Below are 21,367 nucleotides of genomic sequence, written 5' to 3' on the forward strand. Positions count from 1 at the left end.
ATGTTTTACCACAAGTTCTACGCGCGCGCAGAGGGGTGCAAATTTGGGTTTCTGGAGCTAGAAATCCATCGAGCTCGCGCATGCCCACACGTCCCGCGGACACGAATGCAACTCCGAAAACCCGAGCCCATATTCTTTAATGGTCATAACTAAACACAAGCCCGGTTTATTCCAACAAACTTAAACAGATTACTTATTATTTTCGTTTTCAGAATGGAATCTCAAGCCATGAGTACTGCCGTTTCTTCCATCGTGACCACCGCTGTTGCTGTCACAACCGGTTTGGTCGCTCCGCTGCCTGCTGCAGTCACGTCTCATGCTGAGAAACCGGAAAAGTTCACCGGTGTGAATTTCAGACAGTGGCAACAAAATATGTTCTTTTATTTGACCACTTTGAACCTTGTGACGTTCTTGACTGAAACCGTTCCCCAAGTTGATGAAAGGGCAACGGATGCGCTGTCGGTAAGCGCGGTTCATGCTTGGAATCATTCGGATTTCTTGTGCCGGAACTATGTCTTGAATGGCATGATGGATGCACTTTATAACGCGTATTGTAAGGCCAAGACTGCCAAAGAATTATTGGAGTCGTTGGACCACAAATACAAAACCGAAGATGCCGGTACTAAGAAATTCGTGGTGGCTAAGTTCTTGGACTTTAAAATGATAGACTCAAAAACTGTTATGAGTCAAGTTCAAGATTTGCAAGTTATTATTTATGATATTCATGCGGAAGGGATGTCGCTTAGTGAGACATTCCAAGTTGCTTGTATTATTGAAAAGCTACCACCAAGTTGGGTCGATTTCAAGAACTATCTCAAGCATAAGTGAAAGGAGATGGCCATTGAAGATCTTGTTCTTCTTCGTATTGAAGAAGATAACAAATTTGCACTAAAAAGAATAGATGGTCCCGGAACAACAAAGGCCAATGTTGTTGAACATGGCCAATCTTCAAAGGGTAAAAATGGTGGAAAGAAAATCATGGGAAAGGCTTCAACCTTGGTCCTAAGAGAGTTGGGAAGAAAAAGAAGTTCCAAGGAACTTGCTATAATTGTGGAAAGCAAGGCCATAGGGCCAATGAGTGCAAGCTTCTAAAGAAAGAAAATGCTCCACAAGTTAACATGATTCGTGAGGTTGAGAACCTTGTTGCGGTGGTCACGGACCTCTCGATTATGGTCACCGAAGTTAACTTGGTTGGGCAAAATAACAAAGATTGGTGGGTCGATACGGGGGCTACCCGTCATGTGTGCTTTGACAAAAGTCTCTTTAGCACTTTCAAAGAGGTGACTAATGGAGAAAAAGTGTTTATGGGAAACTCTGCTACGGCCGAAGTCAAAGGTGAGGGGAATGTGGTTTTGAAGATGACTTCGGGAAAGGAACTCACTTTGTCAAATGTGTTGTATGTTCCCAAAATTCGTAAGAATCTTGTGTTGGGGTGGTTGTTGAACAAGTTTGGGTTCAAAATGGTGATTGAGTCTGATAAGGTCGTGTTGACCAAAAATGGTGTGTATGTTGGTAAGGGCTATGCCCTTAATGTGGTTTTGAAGATGACTTCGGGAAAGGAACTCACTTTGTCAAATGTGTTGTATGTTCCCAAAATTCGTAAGAATCTTGTGTTGGGGTGGCTGTTGAACAAGTTTGGGTTCAAAATGGTGATTGAGTCTGATAAGGTCGTGTTGACCAAAAATGGTGTGTATGTTGGTAAGGGCTATGCCCTTAATGGTATGTTCAAGTTGAATGTAATCGTGTTTAATAAAATGAATGAGAATGCTATTAGTTCTGCTTATATGTTTGAGTCTTCTAATGTTTGGCATGGTAGACTAGGTCATGTTAATTTTAATTCCATTCGACGTTTGATTAAACTTAATTGAATACCAACATTCGATATCGACTCAAATAATAAATGTGAAACTTGCGTCGAAGCAAAACAAACGAGATCGTCATTCAAAAAGATTGAACGATTTGCCGAACCCCTCGAGATGATTCACACCGATGTGTGTAATCTAAAAGCAATTCCTACTCGTGGTGGGAACAAGTACTTCATCATGTTCATTGATGATAGTACAAGATATTGCTATGTTTACTTACTTAAAAGTAAGGACGAGGCTATTGATAAGTTTATCTTATTTAAAGCCGAAGTTGAGAATCAACTAAATCGAAAAATTAAAAGAGTAAGGAGTGACCGAGGAGGTGAATATGTTTCACCTTTTATTGACTTGTGTGAAAAAGAAGGAATCATACATGAAGTCACACCTCCTTACTCCCCTCAATCAAATGGCATATCGGAACGTAAGAACCGAACCTTGAAAGAAATGGTGAATGCCATGATGATAAGTTCTGGGGTAAGCTCGAACATGTGGGGGGGAGCAATCTTATCGGCTAATTGTGTCTTAAACATGATACCGAATAAGAAGAAAGATCTAACTACATATGAGTTATGGACGAAAATTAAACCACCATATAAATACTTGCGAGTGTGGGGGTGCCTAGCCAAGGTAGTGGTGACCCCACCAAAACGCCTCCTAATAGGACCCAAAATTGTGGATTGTGTATTTATAGGATATACCCTTCCCGGTGGTGCATATCGATTTCTTGTGTATGATTCCAAGAATCTCGAAATAAACAATGGCACCATAATAGAATCAAAGGATGCATCGTGGTTTGAATATATGTTCCCATGTTTGGATAAAGGAAAACCGAGCTATTCTAGACCGGTTGAGGAAAGTATTCAAAACGAGAGTACTGGAGATGAACATCGGGAAGACACAGAGGAGGTTGAAATCTGAAAAAGTAAACGGCAAAGGACTGAAAAATCCTTCGGCCCTAATTTCCTTGCCTACATGGTAGAAGAGGAACCTCAAACGTATCAACAAGCGGTGAATTCCGCAGAAGAACCTCAGTGGAGGGAGGCCATCAAATGTGAGATAGATTCTATCTTACAAAATCATACGTGGGAACTAGTGGATCTTCCTCAAGGGTGTAAACCACTAGGATATTGATGGATCTTCAAGAAGAAGATGAAACCTGATGGCACCATCGATAAGTATAAGGCAAGGTTGGTGATCAAAGGATATAAACAACGAGAAGGCTTACTTTGATACATTTTCGCCGGTTACGCGAATAACATCTATAAGGTTGGTGCTTTCCATTGCCGCCATTAGAAACTTGGAAGTTCACCAACTGGATGTAAAAACGGCTTTCTTGAATGGAAATCTAGAGGAAGAGATTTACATGGAACAACCTGAAGGCTTCATAGCAGTTGGGCAAGAAAAGAAAGTATGTAAACTTGTGAAATCCTTGTATGGATTGAAACAAGCTCCTAAACAATGGCACCAAAAGTTTGATCATGTCATGCTTGATGCTGGGTTCAAAATCAATGAATGTGACAAATGTATATACGTGAAGGACACATCCGATGGATATGTCATTTTGTGTCTATACGTAGATGATATGCTCATTGCTGGAAGTGATGACAAAATCATAACGTCCACAAAGAGCATGCTAAAAGCAAGATTTGACATGAAGGACATGGGTTTTGCGGATGTGATTTTGGGAGTTAAAATCACACGAACCCAAAATGGACTTCTTTTAAGTCAATCCCATTACGTGAGAAAAATTCTTGAGAAGTTTAATGCAAATGACTCTAATGTAGCTAGAACTCCCATTGACACAAGTCAACATCTAGCTAAGAATAGAGGTGAACCCGTTAACCAGTTGGAATACTCAAGAATTATTGGCAGTTTGATGTATCTTATGAGTTGCACTAAACCCGACTTAACATATGCTGTGAGCAAGCTAAGTAGATACACAAGCAACCCAAGTTCAAGTCATTGGAACTGTGTGATTCGGTTGCTTCGGTACCTAAGATACACTAGAGAATACGGGTTACATTATAACAGATATCCAGCAGTTGTCGAAGGACATTGTGATGCAAATTGAATATCTGACACGAATGATTCCAAAGCAACAAGTGGGTATGTATTCACACTTGGAGGTGCTGCTATATCGTGGAAATCGTCTAAACAAAATATTATAGCTAGATCCATGATAGAATTAGAATTCATCGCCCTAGATAAAGCGGGCGAAGAGGCAGAATGGTTACGTCAATTTGTTGAGGATATACCAAGATGGCCTAAGCCGGCATCGGCCATTGTATATATTGTGATAGCCAATCGGCAATTGGCAGAGCTCATAGCACAATGTATGATGGTAAGAATAGATATATTAGATGTAGACATAATACGGTACGACAACTAATATCTACTGGAATTATCACTGTTGACTACGTGAAGTCAAAGGATAATATTGCGGATCCGCTAACAAAAGGCCTAAGTAGAGAGTTAGTTCAGAAGTCGTCCATGGGAATGGGGCTGAAGCCCTTGGAAAATTAAAGTTCATGCGAAGGAAACCTAACTCAACAGACTGGAGATCCCAAGAATTGAGTTCAATAGGAAAACCTAATTGTATGAATTAGTGCGGTCACTGTGGGGGGGATAACCCTACAATTTGAAGAGGGAGATTACCACGTAGCAAGGTAACCTTCCTAGTCCATTCCTAAAGTGACTAGTGTGAGGCTAAGCATATGGCTTTTAATGATTCGACCAGGTAGTCATACATGGTGAATCACATATGTGAGAGAGAAGTGGGGTAGCTTCGAAGGGTTTTGTTGGGCACAATACTTAATAGCTCTTGCAGAACCAGGCGCATGTTCATGACCATAACGAACATAACTATGAGGACTTGACTTTGTCAGGGAGATTCTTGTGTGAAGTGTACTGTTGTCTACACAAACGACAGACGAGTTCAAAGACATCACGGTCTACTCAGAGCCAGTGGGCTAAGTATGCTTCATAAGCAAAGGTTCAAAGGATAACACCTACCTATTGTATGCAAGATTCAACTGCTGAAATCTAATCGGAATAATGTTGTTTCGACCTCCATTCATGTGCGGGATTGTTGGAAGTTTTAAGTGTGTGAATGAAGGAAGTGGTAAATGTTTGTCCTACATCGGATTGGGAACAAAATAATGAATGGTTTATAAGGTAGAGCCCTTACACCCATTTGAATTCTACGTGCGCGCAGTGGGGGTGCAAATTTGGGTTTCTGGAGCTAGAAATCCATCGAACTCGTGCGTGCCCGCACGTTCCGCGAACACGAACGCAACTCCGAAAACCCGAGCCCGCGTGAGACAGTTTTTGAATTTGTTTTTGAAATTCAAATTGGTTGTCTGGTCAATACCATTAATAATCATAATGATTATGATTATTTTTATTCAGTTTCAATTCTTTAATAATGGTCATTAGATGAATATTATTATTATTTAATACTCTTTAATGGTTATAAATACCATGACCATTCTTTAGTCAAGACACACCAAATCAAACACACTTCTTCTACTACCTCTCTACAACAATATTATTTCGCTTTCGTTTTCAGGCAAGTGATCGAGTCCGGCAGAGCACTAATTCTGTTTCGAACCGGAGTACTCTGGGAACAGACCGCGAATCTGTTTAAGGGAATTGTGTTAAACACAAGCTCGGTTTACTGTGTCAATTGTTTCTTTATTTCTGTTTATTATTAATACAAGATTTCCAACAATATATATGAGTGTGTGTGTGATAGAGAGAGAGAGAGAGAGAGAGAGAGAGAGAGAGAGAGAGAGAGAATGTGCCACATAAGGTTTGTTTCAAGTTTACAAGAGCAAACTTTCCTCTCAAAGACCTCTCTTTAAAATGGTGGATTTGGTTTTTCTCGAGTTTGTTGTCCGTCATATAGATCCGGACTTAAGGAGATGGACCATGTTATGAATTCTCTAATGGAATAACTGAATAAGGAAATATGGTACCACCGTATAAATGCATTAACCTCTTACGTTGTATAAATTTTTCTTCAGTAAGATTTTCAGGAAAATTAAAATTTTAATTTGCCTAAGATGCGTGATAAACTTATTTTACAACCTTTTACATCTCAATTTAGGTGTCAACGCCAAAAATTGTACACACCAAGTAACTATTTGCTCTGGGAAGAATGAGGAGTTAACAATTCAACAATATAGCTAACTAGTTTGATCCTCCCGTGTTTTGAGGGTTTATTTAAAGTTTTGTTTTAAATCATTTTACTATTTTATGATGATTATTTTATCTTTTAATGTAGTTTTGTTTTAATTATACATATGTATTAGTTTGTTATTATACTTTTTAACGTTTGGGTTTTATCAGTTGAAATGCTTAGGTTTTTTAGATTTTTAACGAACAAACATAAACGAACACGAGCATGTTGATTTTTCTAAATGTACAAACACGAACACAAATATATATCTAATGAAAAAAGAGGCGTTGATGTAGTTGATGATGGTGGGTAGTATTGGAATTTAACCGATGATGTAGATGATAGACCAGCAACGAAGAACATGTAAAGTAGATAAATTAAATTAGGGTTTGATAATGAAAGTGTTTATCAATAAATGAGATCTTATAACCCATTTGAGGGCTATTAGAGTTTGGTAAGACACATAACCCGTAAAAATTATTCTTTGATAATTAAGGGGTTATTTCACAAATAAATGAGTTGTTATAACCCGTTTAAGGGTTATTCGGGGTTGGAGAGACCCATGACCCGTGAAAATTATTATTTGCTTATGAAATAGTTTTACAAATAAATGAGATGTTATAACCCATTTAAAGGCTATCCGGGTTTGGTGAGACCCATACCCGCGAATTCGGGTCAAATACATGAGAAGCCTCCATTTATAAATCAAGAAATTTGGTGGCTCTAGAGAATGAGGGAAACAACCTGAGAGCGACACATAGGATTTTATGATAGGCAATTATATAGATAGTTAGATTGTTGCACCGTTAACTAGCAAACCTCACAAAGGTTGCATATATTGTAAAGTTATTATTGCTTCACCAAATGAAAGATGCAATTAATGTGTGCGTTTCTTGATGCCATCTCTCAACCAATGCGGTCAATAAAGCATGATCAACGGTCCTATAACCTCAATTGTAACACCATGAAACCGACAAAATGAAAATAAGCCATAACACTTAATTGATGGGATTATCTGATTTCTAATAAACACCCAAAATCATTGATCACCCCGCCAAACATTAAACAAATAGTAAGCTTTATGTTCAATTGTCAAATAAAGAACATTTTCTAGAGGATGTGAGGTTTATCCTTACTTATTTTGAAAAGCTATTTCAATTAAGAAAAAATAAAGAATTTTGAAATCACCAATTTCTAGCTTTCGAATCAATTTAATAAAAAAGTTTAGTTTGTAGTTTTTAGACATTTTAAAGAATTAGGTGAATTAAAGAAGAAGTTAGTCATTCCCATTTTGGTAGGATCATCAGGAGTTTTACCTTATGTTCTTATAAGAGTTTCTTATTTTGATGTCGTGGGATTAGAATCCCATTTATATGTTATATTCCTGGGTTTTAGTATGCATGGCTTGTTGGCCATCAGATGGATTAAGCCCCATGATATCGATCGAAACCCCGGAGAGTATAATTTGCCCCGTTCAAACATAAAAACAAAAAAGATGTGAAAAAATGGTGGCTAATAAGCTTTTATTATAGTTCTAGTCTATCATTCCCCTAACATAATAGAGTTTATAGTTTCTGAGCTACTCCATGATAAGAATGAGGGAAGAAGTGTTGCCTATTCTATAACGATTCTATCACAACTTAACGAAACCTTAGACCAATGTTAACGTCTCTATGTGTACACCATAGAGGGACTTCACTAACGTACACAATATAAAAAGTTATAAGGCGATTTGCTTGTAGGCTGAAGATATGATGGGATTGGATTTTGCTTGGGAACGTCGACACAAACTGAAAATGGACGAAAAATAAATGGAATGTTGTAAGATGATAGTGACTTTGCAATGGGAAAATAAAAAGAAAATGTCTATTTGATCAACCAAATTCATTTACTGGCCCCCAATTCTATAAATACTCAAAATGACCATACCAAGAACGGTTGGGTTGACCGTTTAAATATACCATCTGACAGTTTATGAAACGAACAAGTTCTTAACACGAGTCCTCAAAACAATAAGATCTGTCATCCTACTGATCTTTCTGTCGGTCGACCGATTTATTTTGTCGACTGATTTATTTTGTCGACCCTTTGTTTTAAAATTAATCATTTTCTGAAATACTCGACCGAATAAATCATTCAGCCTACGGAAAGATCAGCTGGCCGACATAATAGATCAGTAGGATGACAAATCTTATTGTTTTGAGGACACATGCCAAAATCTTGTTCATTCCATAAACCGTCGGATGATAGATTTAAACGGGAGGTCCCCCATTTAAATCGTCGGATTGTAATGAACCATTTTGATCTTTTCCCCCATTTGCAATAGGTCGATCAATCCCCACGCTCACATACACACCTCTTTTTGTCCATAACCATCTTGTCATTAAATCTCAGAAACATTCCATGTGCTATCATAACCAGAAAATCTTGCGTTCGAGCAACATGTCACTCACTCTCTATTCTGCAACCTTTCCCACCACAATCAACAACAAATGGAGGATCCCTCAAATACCTACATCTCGTTTCAATGCCTCCGCGTCAACCAAGCTCAAAGTAAACCAAATTACACCAAACCATGTAACTAGGGCTACGTCAGCAACTCATGAGACGTTAATGTTGGAGTTGGAGATGAAGCGGAACGGAGGGTTTTGGTTCCGAGATTGGGATAAGGTGGACGTAACCCATCTTAGCTTGATGATGGGAAAGCACGTATTGGCTGTGTTCGCACCTTTCGTGCTCAACTGGGGTGCATTCTGGGTGACGGTGGTCTTGTCTATCTTTACAGGGATGGGTGTTACCCTAGGCTATCATAGACTTCTTTCTCACCGGAGTTTCAAGCTCCCAAAATGGCTCGAGTATTTCTTCGCTTATTGCGGCGTCCACGCAGGCCAGGTATGATATTTGCAAGTTGCAACGCATCATTTTTTTAACGAGGAACACTGAAAATTCTCAGGGGTTCGATGTCGTGAGGCTAAGACACATAGTGGTGCTTCACCTAGGCTTAAACCTGGGAATATGGCACAAGAGTGGGATTCAAACCCGCGACATTAAACAAAAGGTGAACTAAGGTAAATCTCCCGAGCAACCCCACAAAAGTGGGAATGGCTCAACATACATCATATAACCTCATGATGTACCATTATTTTGTGTTTTATTTATATTCTTTTACTTACATAAAATGCCCAGAGAGATCCAATATTTTGGGTGAGTGTACACAAGAATCACCACAAGAATAGTGACACAGAGAAGGACCCTCATAGCCCAAAAGAAGGTTTTTGGTTCAGTCATATTGGTTGGTTCCATTACAACGAGTATCTTGCTTCAAAGGTGAGTGTTGCATATTTTACAAAATATATATTTACATTACATGCATGCTTAAGTTGAAGTTGAATTTTTTATGTCATCACAATCCATTAGTGTGGAGAATTAAAAAGTGGACAATATTCGAACGTCCCGGAGCTAAAAGCGCAATGGTTCTATAGATTTCTTCATGATACATATATATGTTTGGCATACAATAGGACTTGGAACCCTACTATATGCGCTTGGAGGCTTTCCTTACCTTGCTTGGGGAATGGTATAATTAAATATACACAATCATACATTATTAATATTTTGATTTTTAATGTAGATTTTATGTTTCAATAAATTAATACTTTAATTATATTTGGATGAGTCAATCCATGTAGGGCATGAGAGCAGTGATGGTTAACCACTGCACCTTCTTTGCTACCTCAGTATGTCATATATGGGGTGAGAGACCATGGAAGACCCCTGATACATCCTCCAATAACTGGTATATTGTTAGTGCATATATATATATTAATTAAATAGGTGGTATGGGTATGGGTTTCATGTATGGATAAGATTAGAGATAAAATGGATGATCGATCATATGGCCATTAAAAACAGGTGGGTGGCGTTGTTAACGTTCGGAGAGGGTTGGCATAACAATCACCATGCGTTTCCAAGCTCGGCGTGTCATGGAATGGAATGGTGGCAGTTGGACTTGACATGGGAGTTGATCAAGTTTCTAGAGATGGTTGGATTGGCAAAAGATGTTAGGTTGCCGACTGAGGCCGAGAAAACAAGAATGATGTTGTGTTCCAGTTGAGTTCAAAGTTATGTGTGTGAAAGGGAAACCTTTAAAACAAAATCAGACCACCACTAACAATATTCACATTGGAGTCTATCCATATCATTTAACTAAACAATATATTTTTCTTCAAATTTTTATTACTTCTCAAAAACCATCCAACTCTCCGTCTCTGTCTCTATCTTACATTCTTATCTTATCACAAACATTTATTTCATTATTTTTCTTCATTTTTATGTACTCACAACAAAATATAAAAGATTAAATATAAACATTTATATATAAAAATGTACTTTAGTTTTTTCTAAAATTATTTACAAAATCTAATGTATTGATGTTTTAGTTATTTCATCTATTTTTTTAATTATATTATATATAAGTTATGAATATAAAAACTCGAATATCAATACTCTAAACAATGAGGAAGGAAGGGGGCACTCCGTTTGGTTAAAGTCATGAACATTTAAATTGAAATCCTTATTTAAATCAATATAATTTAATTAGAAATGCATTTATATATAAACTTTGTTCATCTTTTAAATCTCTCTTACATCCGATTCCTCAAATACATTCTTTATTCAATAAAAAATTACATTTATTCATTTTTATTACACTTTATCTTTCTTCCGCAAAAAAATAAATAAATTATAAAATAAGTATATAGAGTAAATATTGATCCACGTACACATATATATTGAGTCACTATTCCGTCCTTATATCATAAACTGGATGGAGGGAATTAATAAATAACTTATTTATTTTTAAATATATGATTAAGAATGAAGGAGATGGATTTTGGAGAAGTGATATTACAACGAGAAGTGCGAGAAGAGAAGGTGTAACTTAATTAATCTCTAATTTCACTCCCTTTCTTATTGTGTAGGTGCGCATGTATGTGTATACGTACGTGTTTTTGTATATGTGTATGTATTTTTGTATGTGTGTAGGTAGGTTTGAATGTGTGTTGGTACGCATGTATATGTGTCTAGCTAAGACATATGTACAACCAACCTACATACATATAGGTAACATCATAAGAAAGGAAGTGAAATTAGGGATTAACGGAGTTACACCTTCACTTCTCGCACTTCTCACTATAAAAAGCTTCTGAAATACACTACTAGAAAACTAAGCATTTGCAATGGCCTTTTCGGTCGGAAAACGGTTGCAATTGCCTTGTTGCGACCGTTTTGCAACTGAAAGTGTAGTCGGAAAAATGCTGGTCGCTGTTGCTCTGTTGCGACTGCCATTACATTTGCGACCAAGTAACAGTCGCAAATGTACCGACCGGTGCTGCAGTCGCCGACCGGCTGCGGTTGCAAAAAGGTTCTGACCGGTGTTGCGGTCGCAAAAGGTTCTACCGGTGTTGCGGTCGCAAATCTTCCAACAACCACTCCTTTTTGCGACCAACCTGCACCTGACTATATTTTTGACACAATGCAGTAACAATTTTTTGCAAATAAGTATTAAAATGTAAAATCATATAATTATAGATGCAAACACGAATAAAACTATTAATTTCTATCAAAGATGATCAATACAAAATTTTATTCGAGTTCTATAAACAAATATAAAAAATGATATTCGAGCTATACACGCTATCTCGTCGCATTCATGAATACAATCCTGAATATATCTCTGAAAATGTCTTCTTCTGTTCTTCGTGGCCTGCTCAACAAACAATTATTAATACTTTATACAAATATATTACCATATCCCACTTAACGAACAAACATAAATAATAAACTTTTGTTCCTTCAATTGTTTGTTTTCGATTGTTTGTTCGTTTAAAGTTAAACGAGCGAACATGAACATGCTATGTTCGTGTTCGTTCAGTTCATTACAAGCCTAGCCCGAATTCATAATGTTTCAATAATAATACTAAATTTTTAGAATACATGATTTAAACTATTCAAGAGGTTTCATGCATTAGATATGACTTGGACAATGTTTTAACACGTTTGACATGTTGATATCCTTTTTTAGCTTATGCTAAAACTTTTGACCCGTTAGATAATAAAACACAAAAGTTGATCCAAGTTCTAAGTTCTAAACGCCAATTAGTAAATGATTGACATCAAGATTACCTTTAATGATGCTTCCAGAAAATGCCAATTTGATTCCAGCTACAAATATTAATTAACGTCGCATGAGCCTTGTATAAAAAACTTTACATAACCTAATCACCAACAGTAAATAAAGTGAGATAAAATTAAAGTACCTTTAACAAGTGTCAGCCCATAAATAGACGGGCAAATTGACTATAGTATTTGATGAATACATCTAAACCATACTCTAAAGTCTGAAGTAAAACAGAGGATATTAGCATCTCTTACTTCCAAACGTTGCATAAATAGTTTTCAGAATCTACACAAGGAAACTAAAATTATATAGAAAATCACAACAAACAGAGAATTAAGGTGTTAAATATTTATAACTAGTAGCTCAAGTCTCGGAAAAAAGATTGAATAAGCATAATTTAAACGAGCTTATTTTGTTTATATTATGCAATTATGTCATCAACTTACGATCTCTTCTTAATCGATGCTAAAAGGTTGAATAAGCTAGTTTAAACGAGCTAATGTCTGGCAGCTTCACATGGTGAGCTTGAGTACGCTTCGCGATATAATTTTATACCATATTTAGTAGGCAACTATATACGGTATAAACAAACTCAGACACGCCTAAAAATAATATTTAATTTAAATATAAGTTACTGTGTCAGCTAAATTTAATAACGAGAGAGAAAGTAACACCTTAGTAAACTTTGATGCAAAAGCATAAGTGCAGCAGATGAAGCAGCCCTGAAATTAATTAAACTCGTATTTGTTATTTCCTTTCTTAGAGCCGAGGGTCTCTCTGGAAGCCACCTCTTTATTCCTTTGGATAGAGGTACGGTGTGCCTACATCCCACCCTCCCCAGACCCTACCTATAGCTCTGCTGTCGGTGGGATTTTACTGGGTATGATTGATTGATTGATTGTATTTGTTATTTCCTAATTGTCTTCATTTATCGCACCTGAAATACAAACAAAAAAAAAGTAAAACATTAAATAATAATGGCATCGTAACATGCAGTTGGCTTCAACAGTTATACGAGAAAACATACGGGCTTTTGCAAGCGAGCACTAAGATAAAATCTCTTCCAGCTCATCATATCTTCAACTAATTTATCCATACGAACAACACCGTACTTATACATCTGTCACATCTTATAGATTTAAAGTAATCTTACGACTTGACCCGTTATATGAATATTTTGCCCTTACACCTTGCCCTTATACGAACAACACCGTACTTATACAGTTGTCACACCCCAACCTACGGCGGAAATGCCGGGGCGTGAACTAATTATCACAGCTCTCAAGGTTACTATCATGCATTATTAAAAATGTCGATATATATTAATTAAATTTCCAAATAACAATTATCCATACAAAATTCAAATACACAAGTACATATATCAATCAATTACAATATGTCTCATTAAGTTTTTCTCTTAGCATAAATCCTTAAGTGATCTTGTACTTCACATCAAACGAATACCTGCATATGCGTTGAAAATAATATAGTTTTGTCAACACAAGATTGAGTGAGCAACACACCAGTTCAAAGCATAAATAAAAATATGTATTTGCAACAAGTCATATGTGAATAACAAAATAACCAAATGAGCAAGTATAACTGAGATGTCGAGAAGCACAAAGATATAACGACTGGCGTATGATCATACTAGACTGAGATTATGTTGGACCTCTCCGAATGCGAAAGCATACAAAGCAAATAAGCACATAAACAAGTAAGGTATAAGTTGTTAACACATAAGACAAAGTTGCAGTTTTATGTATAAGTATATAATGAGAAATATATTTACGCATATGTCCCCAAAACGTGGAAAACGAGTAAAAGGGAGAATGTGATACCTTGATAGACGAACAAAGTGAATGAGAGTATTAAGAATGATGATATGCGGAAATCACACGTTGACGATAAATCCTAATAAGGAAAAGAGAAATATGGATACGCTAAGTAAAGTATAAGATTGATTACGACGACTAGATAAACAATATTAAGTTAATATTATAATAATATAATACCATATATAAGATCTATTATATAAAATAATTAGTTTGTTTAATATATCTTGGAAAATATTACTTTTGATTATATAAATATATATATCATATATAAGATTATATATATATATATATATGCTTGTATACGTATATACGCGAACGAAAACGTGAGAAAAACAAGTATTATAAATTCGGTTTTTAATAAAAGAGTTTTATTTAATTGTTATTAGTAATATTATACTTAATAAATGATTTAAAAGGAAAATATATAAAAAATTGCTAAAATATAAGGGTGGCAGGGGATTGAACCCGCGACCTGCACCCCATAACAAGTGCATTTTAACCAGCTGGGCTAACCAGCAGATACGTTTAAGACCCGTTTCTGTTAATTATAAACATAAACAGTTTAATCAGTTACAATTGCAATTGATCAAATTCGTTGATGTTAAGAAAAATAGACTTATGGCTTTTGTTCAATACTGAATCGCGATCAAAACCATATACATATATTACCTTAACTTGATCTAATCGATGGTGAATGAGATCAAACAGTTGTCGGCCAGAAAACGATGACGAACGGCAAGTAAACGGCCAAACTAATATAATTAAGTATAGGGTTATGATAGGCGACGGCTTTGAGATTGTATGTGTGAGTTTAATTGCGTTTATACGTTCGTTTATATAGAAAACGATATTAGGGTTCGAGTGGTTTAGTAAAATTGGAAATCGGATCATGATTGATACAATTAACTTGTATAAAACGTCGGTGAAGCCGCGTTTGATATATGTGAATGATTTCCTAGATCAAAACTTGATTACAAACGGATTTACTAGCCTAATTTGATGATTATTGGAGTCGGGTACAAGAAAACCCACATAAACAAGGACATGGGTAAACGGATAATCCAGCTTGAAAATGGGTTATATCAAAAAGTTACAATTTGATCCTTGGATATATAAGAGGTAAGAATATATATTTTGGGCTAAGAGTGTACAAACTTTAAATATTTAATTATAGATAAAAATTTAATTAAAATAAATTAATCAATTTAAACTCAATAAACGAAATGAAAATAACCCGAACGTTGAACCAAGTCGGGTAAAAGTGTAAGTTTGAAAACCTGAGTTGTTACAAACAACACCGTACTTATACATCTGTCACATCTTATAGATTTAAAGTAATCTTACGACTTGACCCGTTATATGAATATTTTGCCCTTACACCTAATAATTATAAAACCCGACCCGTTACATAACTAAATATTAGTAAGAGAAAGAACCAGTTTTGCTCCACCGAGAGATGCCATCTTTGATTGTAACACTCTAACTTTAAACAATTTATTAATATAAAACAACGCGGAAGCATACCTAGCTTGTTTGAACACGAACACAAGTATTAACCATCCAGAGAATTAGATTTAAAACAACTTAAAGGTCGTGTAAGTTAACTTACATTTGCCTATAGGAACTTGATTACTTCTTCACCAACTTTCCTCGTTAACTTCCAAGCTTTAACATACCTAGCTTGTTTGAAACCAACATGTAATTATTAGGATACAAAATATGCAACCCTGAATACCAACATCAGTATCCTACCAAAAACAACTTCACATAAACATTTCTCAACAAGATTTAGTCATACTCGATATACATTCGTATATTGACTCAGTTGAACCGTTTTGTATAAACTTTTATATATGCATATTTGAATAGTTTTAATTCTCAAACACGCTTCAATAGGTATAATAAACCATTAGATTCCATTATTCCAAACTTAACCCAAATGTATACAAACATTTGACACTGACCGATTTATTTTTTTGTGCCGCTATATTCTGCGCAGCTGGTTTTACCGACTGATTTGACCCACTAAATGATCATGTTGGTTTTTGTTTTAAAATTCTGGGGAAACTAGACTCGCCAAAGTTTCTAACCCAAAAGGAATCAACTTAATCGGACACTCAGTTGATTTTATTTGATTTTCTGAAAACAGCCCAAAATCTGGACAGAAGCTGAAAATTCAGCATGATAGTTATTACCACTTTCGTACCAAAACATTATTTTTGCAGCTCCGTTTTCATGTTTTAAACCCAAATTAAATAATTGAAACGTATAAGACACATTAAGGGGAATGTAGGATCTTTTAAAGCAACTTTAAAGCAATAACTTTCAAACAACAAATAAGACGTGATTCACTTAGACATTTCATCAAACACCTTGTAGGCATATTCTACTAATCTCTAGTTTATGCTCATAAGCACTTCATTCAATCCACATTTTGACAACGTATTCCAACATGCATTCAAAATTAGTGACATTTTATACATCATCTACATGACATCTTCATCATAAAAGCCTACTAGACTTTTCAAGTTGTAGAGAACTTACCAATGGATTACCTAATATGAAACATATGCTAACTTACTGTATACTTAAACCATAGACTTTACACAAATCCAACACTAAATGCATGTAAAAATTTGATCAGCAAACACATAAAACTTTGATTAGCAAATACATGAAGAATGAAATTAAAAAGATATGGCAGATTTTACACAAATACAACACTAAAAGCCTATAAAACATTGATTAACAGATGAATTAACAGAAATTAGAACAATTCTGAACCTAATTCGATAAATTCTCACAAGTATCTACAATTGTTACAGCTAGGGTTTCAAATCAAGCATATATATTACTTAGCATACATGCCACGCAGCATAAATGAACATATCATATCATACAATAGAAACTGAAAGCTAGCTAATGAATAATAGAACGAACCTGCTTGTTATAGACATTTAATTCAATAGATGTTAAACAAGTACCAAAGTCCGAGCAACAATCCAAGCACTGACGCTTCCGCAAACTTTGACTTCACGAACGCCGCCGTATCGACGCCGCATTTCCGCCATTGCACAATCAGGTACGAACGCCGCTTTAACCTTGAAAAACCGGATTCATGATCCTGAACCGACGAACGAGTAGAAATCCAGTGAGTTAGGTATTCAGGTGAAGACAGACAGTAAATTGACGGCAATCGGCGAGTGAAAACACGATTAATAGGGCCAAAATTGACGGAAGATAGGTAGGGTTTATGCCTGTGATTACGAAGCATAAGATTTGAAATCAAATTGAAGATCTCGATATGGACATGTTTTGGATTGCTTCTGAAAAATGTTTTTTTGCTTATTGGAGAGGCAAAATGTCCAAAATGCCCCTCCAAAAGCATCTAAAACCTTTTTGGTGCTTTTAGATGCTTTTGGAGGGGCATTTTGGACATTTTGCATCTCCAATAAGCAAAAAACATTTTTAAGAAGCAATCTCAAACACCCCCGTAGAGGTAAAAAGATAAAGCATGTGGAGTATGGATTGAAATCTAGAGTTGATCCTTGAAAACAGACTTATTGGTGTACGATGGAGGTCAGGGGATGTGAAATAATACGAGGGCATCGATATTTTAATTTTAATTTTATTTTTATTTATTTTGTGACCACAGTGACAGTCGCAAATGTTGCGACCGATTTGGTTTGGTCGCTGAATTTGCCACCGCATCTTGTCTAGAAGGCAATTTTGCAACCGCATTGACTTCGGTCGGTGATATCGCGATCCTTTTCTTTTTGGTCGCAAAACAGTCGCAAATTTTGTGACCGTTTATTTCGGTTGCAAAATTTTGATAGCAATAACCCACTTTTCTAGTATTGATAATCAAATACCTAAAAATGAAACAGGATTTGAAAACAAAGTAAAACCACCACTTCACCACAAGAATGACCCATTCCTAGAAACAATTTTATCCATAAAGCAGATGCAATTTATACTTAGAAACAAAAAAGAAAAAAAATATGAATTGCATACCGATCACAAATTATATTTCAAAAAATAAAAAATAAGAAAACCTGTAACAAATTCTATATAAGATTAATACCACAACAATTTCTTTTACATTTTATTAATTAATTAATTTTTTCTTTGCATATGTTTTCTTTTTCTTTTTTCATATATGTTAATTTGACTAAATTATACTTGTGGGTTCAATTTGGGAACATAACGAACCTAAACGATATCAGACGAATTCACGTCACCTCACCACCGTTTTTTTATATATATGTTAATTTAATGAGTTTTTTAGGTTTATCCCGGAATCATGACGAACCTAACATATACCAACCGAATTCGTGTCAACTAGCCCCCTGCAATGCCCGTGTTTGAATGATTGAATAAGTGTAGTTTTTAATATAGTTTAAGCTAAGCGAGTGTCAGTACTATTCTAGGCGTTACTAGTTTGTTTTTTGGGTTTAGTGTTGGATACCAAAACAAACCTAATTGATTCCGGTTTAATCATAAGATGTACGAGTGTCGATATTTTTTTGGGCGTCTACAACTTTATCTAATATCAGTGCAATAACAAACTTAATCGATATCAACTGACTTTGTGTTGTTGGGTTTTCTTTAGTAGTTATAATAAAAGATATATTCCAGTCGCAAATCTGAAATATAATAAGTTCCTACGGCCAACTAGTTCGTAAACAAATTCTGAAAACCGGTGACAATATATGTCAGAAGAAAGTCACTAATGAATATTAATTACAATAAAAAGACAAGTACCGTTAACAACTGAACTAAGCCTACAATATAACTAATTCCACTGCTTGGTATAGACGTACTAGCCCGGACCGGTTCACCATCATTTGGTGCGGAAACATGTTGCACCATCTTAGCCGGGCCCGGTTTCGGCATGTCGCAATGATCGATACCCGAATCCGATAACAAACCCATGTCATCCCCGAACCCGTTTCGACCATCGTAACATAAGCCTAAGTTGTTTTGTAACATCAGTTTTCTTCTCATGTTCCAAATCATTTCTTTCCCGAACGGAATTGGCCCTACCAACTCGTTATCGTTCAACCTCAACTCGCTTAAACCGTTTAAATTCCGAAATGTTGTTGGAATGGACCCGTTTAATCGGTTCCTATCGAGGTGGAGGATACGTAAGTTTCGTAATCGGGCTATTGATTCGGGTATTGGCCCATTTAAATATGTGTCCGAGAGAATTAAGATCATTAGGTTGTTTAACCCGTCGAATGCGGTGTCGGGCATCATTGAACCGATTGAATTCCCGTTGAGAATTAGTGCTTGGAGGGAATCTAAGCCTTTTATGGATGACGGAATCGGGCCCGAGAGGCTGTTGTAGCTTAAATCCATAAGGATCAGGCCTGTTAACCCGTTTATGGCATCGGGTATTTGGCCTGAGAGCCGGTTTCGGCTTAAATCAATTTTCATGAGGAATTTGCAGTCCCCGATGGTGGTCGGTATGGAACCCGCGAGGTGGTTTTGGTTAAGGTCGAGTATAGTGAGTTCAGGGAAGGTGAGAGTTGGAATCGAACCGGTTAACTTGTTGCTACTCAAATCTAACGACTTTAGACCGCTGAACCGGCTAAAAGAAACCGGAATCGAACCGTTGAGATTGTTTTTGTGGAAATCAAGAACTCTTAAACCGGTCAGGTTACCGAGTTCAGTAGGAATTGGGCCTACATGTCCATTTTCTCTGAGAACAAGAGTCTGTAATGATGGGCCTAATTGGCCCAAAAACGACGGAATGGGCTGGGGCTTGTCCGTAAAACACCGGTAAAAGAACAGGGTCCGAATATGTGGTAATTTAGTGATCGAAGGTGACATGTAGGATCGGGTAGGATCACATATTGGAAAAGCGGTGTCATCCGATAACGCCCCGAAAGATAACGAAACAACATGAAAAACGTTGTTTTTGTCTGGCATACACTCAATCCCATGCCAGCGCCCCCGACAGACATCCGGGATATCTGTAGCCCACTCGTTACCTGTAGCTTTCATGATGTCGTAGACTGCCTGTTGCTCATCATGGTCGGTTTTAGCCCCGTTGTTCATGGAGAATCCCGTTTGAGGGGCATCTACGAGAGCAGACGGGACCCCAGAATCGGACATAATAACGGTAAACGAGAGGCATGTCGGGATGAATAATGTGAGAGTTAAGACATAAGGGAAAACAGTCATTTTCTTATACATGAATTTTTACGAGACTTGTGGTTTTATAGAATGTTTAGTAAGAGAATTGCACGAGGAAATGGGGATGTGAAGTAAATGTGGGGTTTGTGAGTTAATGTTGTTCACGAGAATTGCACGTCGTCTTTAATGTTTTTCATTGTAATATTGGGCTGGGCTGGGCTATGCAATTCGGGCTTTAGCTATGGATTTGTGGCTTCAAGTTTTGATTCGGCCGGGCGTAAACTGTACGGTGTACGGATTCGCTTCTTGGAGCGGGTGCATAAGGTGGTCCACAGTGACTCGCAGAGCCCGAGGAACCAAGAATTTATATTTAGTATTTGCGATTCAAAAGGGGATAGCGGCACAACTTGTTGCTCGCTTACCCATTATCTAGATGTAGCTCGGTTTGTGTTATATAAAATTTTATAAAAAAAAAATAAAATTTGATATTTCATCCAAATCGTCTGTTTAATTCGAAAGATCAGGTCATCAGGTGATCATTAGTGTGGTTCGAGCGGAGATCCAACTTATACTTCAACTTGCCGAAAGTTCACAACGGGCTACTAGATGAGCTCGAATAATGCGGGAGCGTGAAGCTGTTAATAACCTTTAATTCACCGTTAGTTTTTTGACAATTCCATGAATGATGCAGTTATTTTTCAGCGCCATTTTGCAAGATTCACCAAACTGTTATGAATAGTTGGAGACTTCGAGAGAGAGTTTCCATTTTTACATCAAAAGGGAAGACGTTAGATGTAAACTAGGTTTCACGAGTTTAAAATAATATAATCCATAATTTGTTAGCTAACGTACAATTCAAAAGATGAGTAATAAAATATGTCAGAAAAATACTCGTGAGATAGTCTTCACAAAGTTCATGAAGGTATGATTACATATTTAGCAGTTCTTATTATTTAATTTTTATTACAATTATAATTTAAGGTGTGACTGATTTCTACGACAAGAGATATTTAAGAGGATTCATGTGGAATGAAATTCTACAAATATAAGAGGTACATGAAGACATACATGATTGCAGACACGAAGAGAGGTGGCGCTGAATAAATACAATCATACGTTGTAACTTTTTGTTAGTTTATTTGTTTTAAACAAGCAAATATACGTA

The 21,367-nt window shown here is 36.4% G+C and overlaps 2 protein-coding genes, 2 long non-coding RNA genes and 1 pseudogene across 6 annotated transcripts; 2 read left to right on the forward strand and 3 right to left on the reverse strand.

Moving 5' to 3' along the window:
• The first annotated feature begins 213 nt into the window (after positions 1 to 213).
• LOC143593886 (uncharacterized) lies at positions 214 to 828 on the forward strand. Its single transcript, XM_077073361.1, has one exon. The coding sequence runs from the start codon at positions 214 to 216 to the stop codon at positions 826 to 828; it is 615 nt and encodes a 204-aa protein (XP_076929476.1).
• A 7,761-nt stretch (positions 829 to 8,589) lies between these two features.
• On the forward strand, positions 8,590 to 10,172 carry LOC143593882 (delta-9 acyl-lipid desaturase 2-like; annotated as a pseudogene).
• Positions 10,173 to 11,607: 1,435 nt separating this feature from the next.
• On the reverse strand, positions 11,608 to 12,821 carry LOC143593883 (uncharacterized). Its single transcript, XR_013146213.1, has 2 exons — positions 12,363 to 12,821; positions 11,608 to 12,320 (listed from the first exon to the last, which is right to left on the reverse strand). It is a non-coding gene; the product is annotated as an uncharacterized LOC143593883 (long non-coding RNA).
• Positions 12,822 to 13,129: 308 nt separating this feature from the next.
• Positions 13,130 to 17,359, reverse strand: LOC143593884 (uncharacterized). 3 transcript variants are annotated; one of them, XR_013146216.1, is made up of 4 exons: positions 17,002 to 17,359; positions 15,671 to 15,737; positions 15,442 to 15,585; positions 13,130 to 13,412 (listed from the first exon to the last, which is right to left on the reverse strand). It is a non-coding gene; the product is annotated as an uncharacterized LOC143593884 (long non-coding RNA). The 3 variants fall into 3 exon arrangements; XR_013146215.1 differs by having other exon boundaries at positions 15,442 to 15,737; positions 17,046 to 17,359; XR_013146214.1 differs by having other exon boundaries at positions 15,442 to 15,737.
• Positions 17,360 to 18,758: 1,399 nt separating this feature from the next.
• Positions 18,759 to 20,246, reverse strand: LOC143593885 (uncharacterized). The gene has a single exon (XM_077073360.1). It carries the CDS (start codon positions 20,179 to 20,181, stop codon positions 18,805 to 18,807), a length of 1,377 nt encoding a protein of 458 aa, XP_076929475.1. The 5' UTR covers positions 20,182 to 20,246; the 3' UTR covers positions 18,759 to 18,804.
• Between the last annotated feature and the right edge of the window lie 1,121 nt (positions 20,247 to 21,367).

The sequence above is a fragment of the Bidens hawaiensis genome, unplaced genomic scaffold, assembly GCF_021521415.1.
Source record: "Bidens hawaiensis isolate Kalapana, Puna unplaced genomic scaffold, B.hawaiensis_p1.1 tig00042881_1, whole genome shotgun sequence".
NCBI classification, from domain to species: domain Eukaryota; kingdom Viridiplantae; phylum Streptophyta; class Magnoliopsida; order Asterales; family Asteraceae; genus Bidens; species Bidens hawaiensis.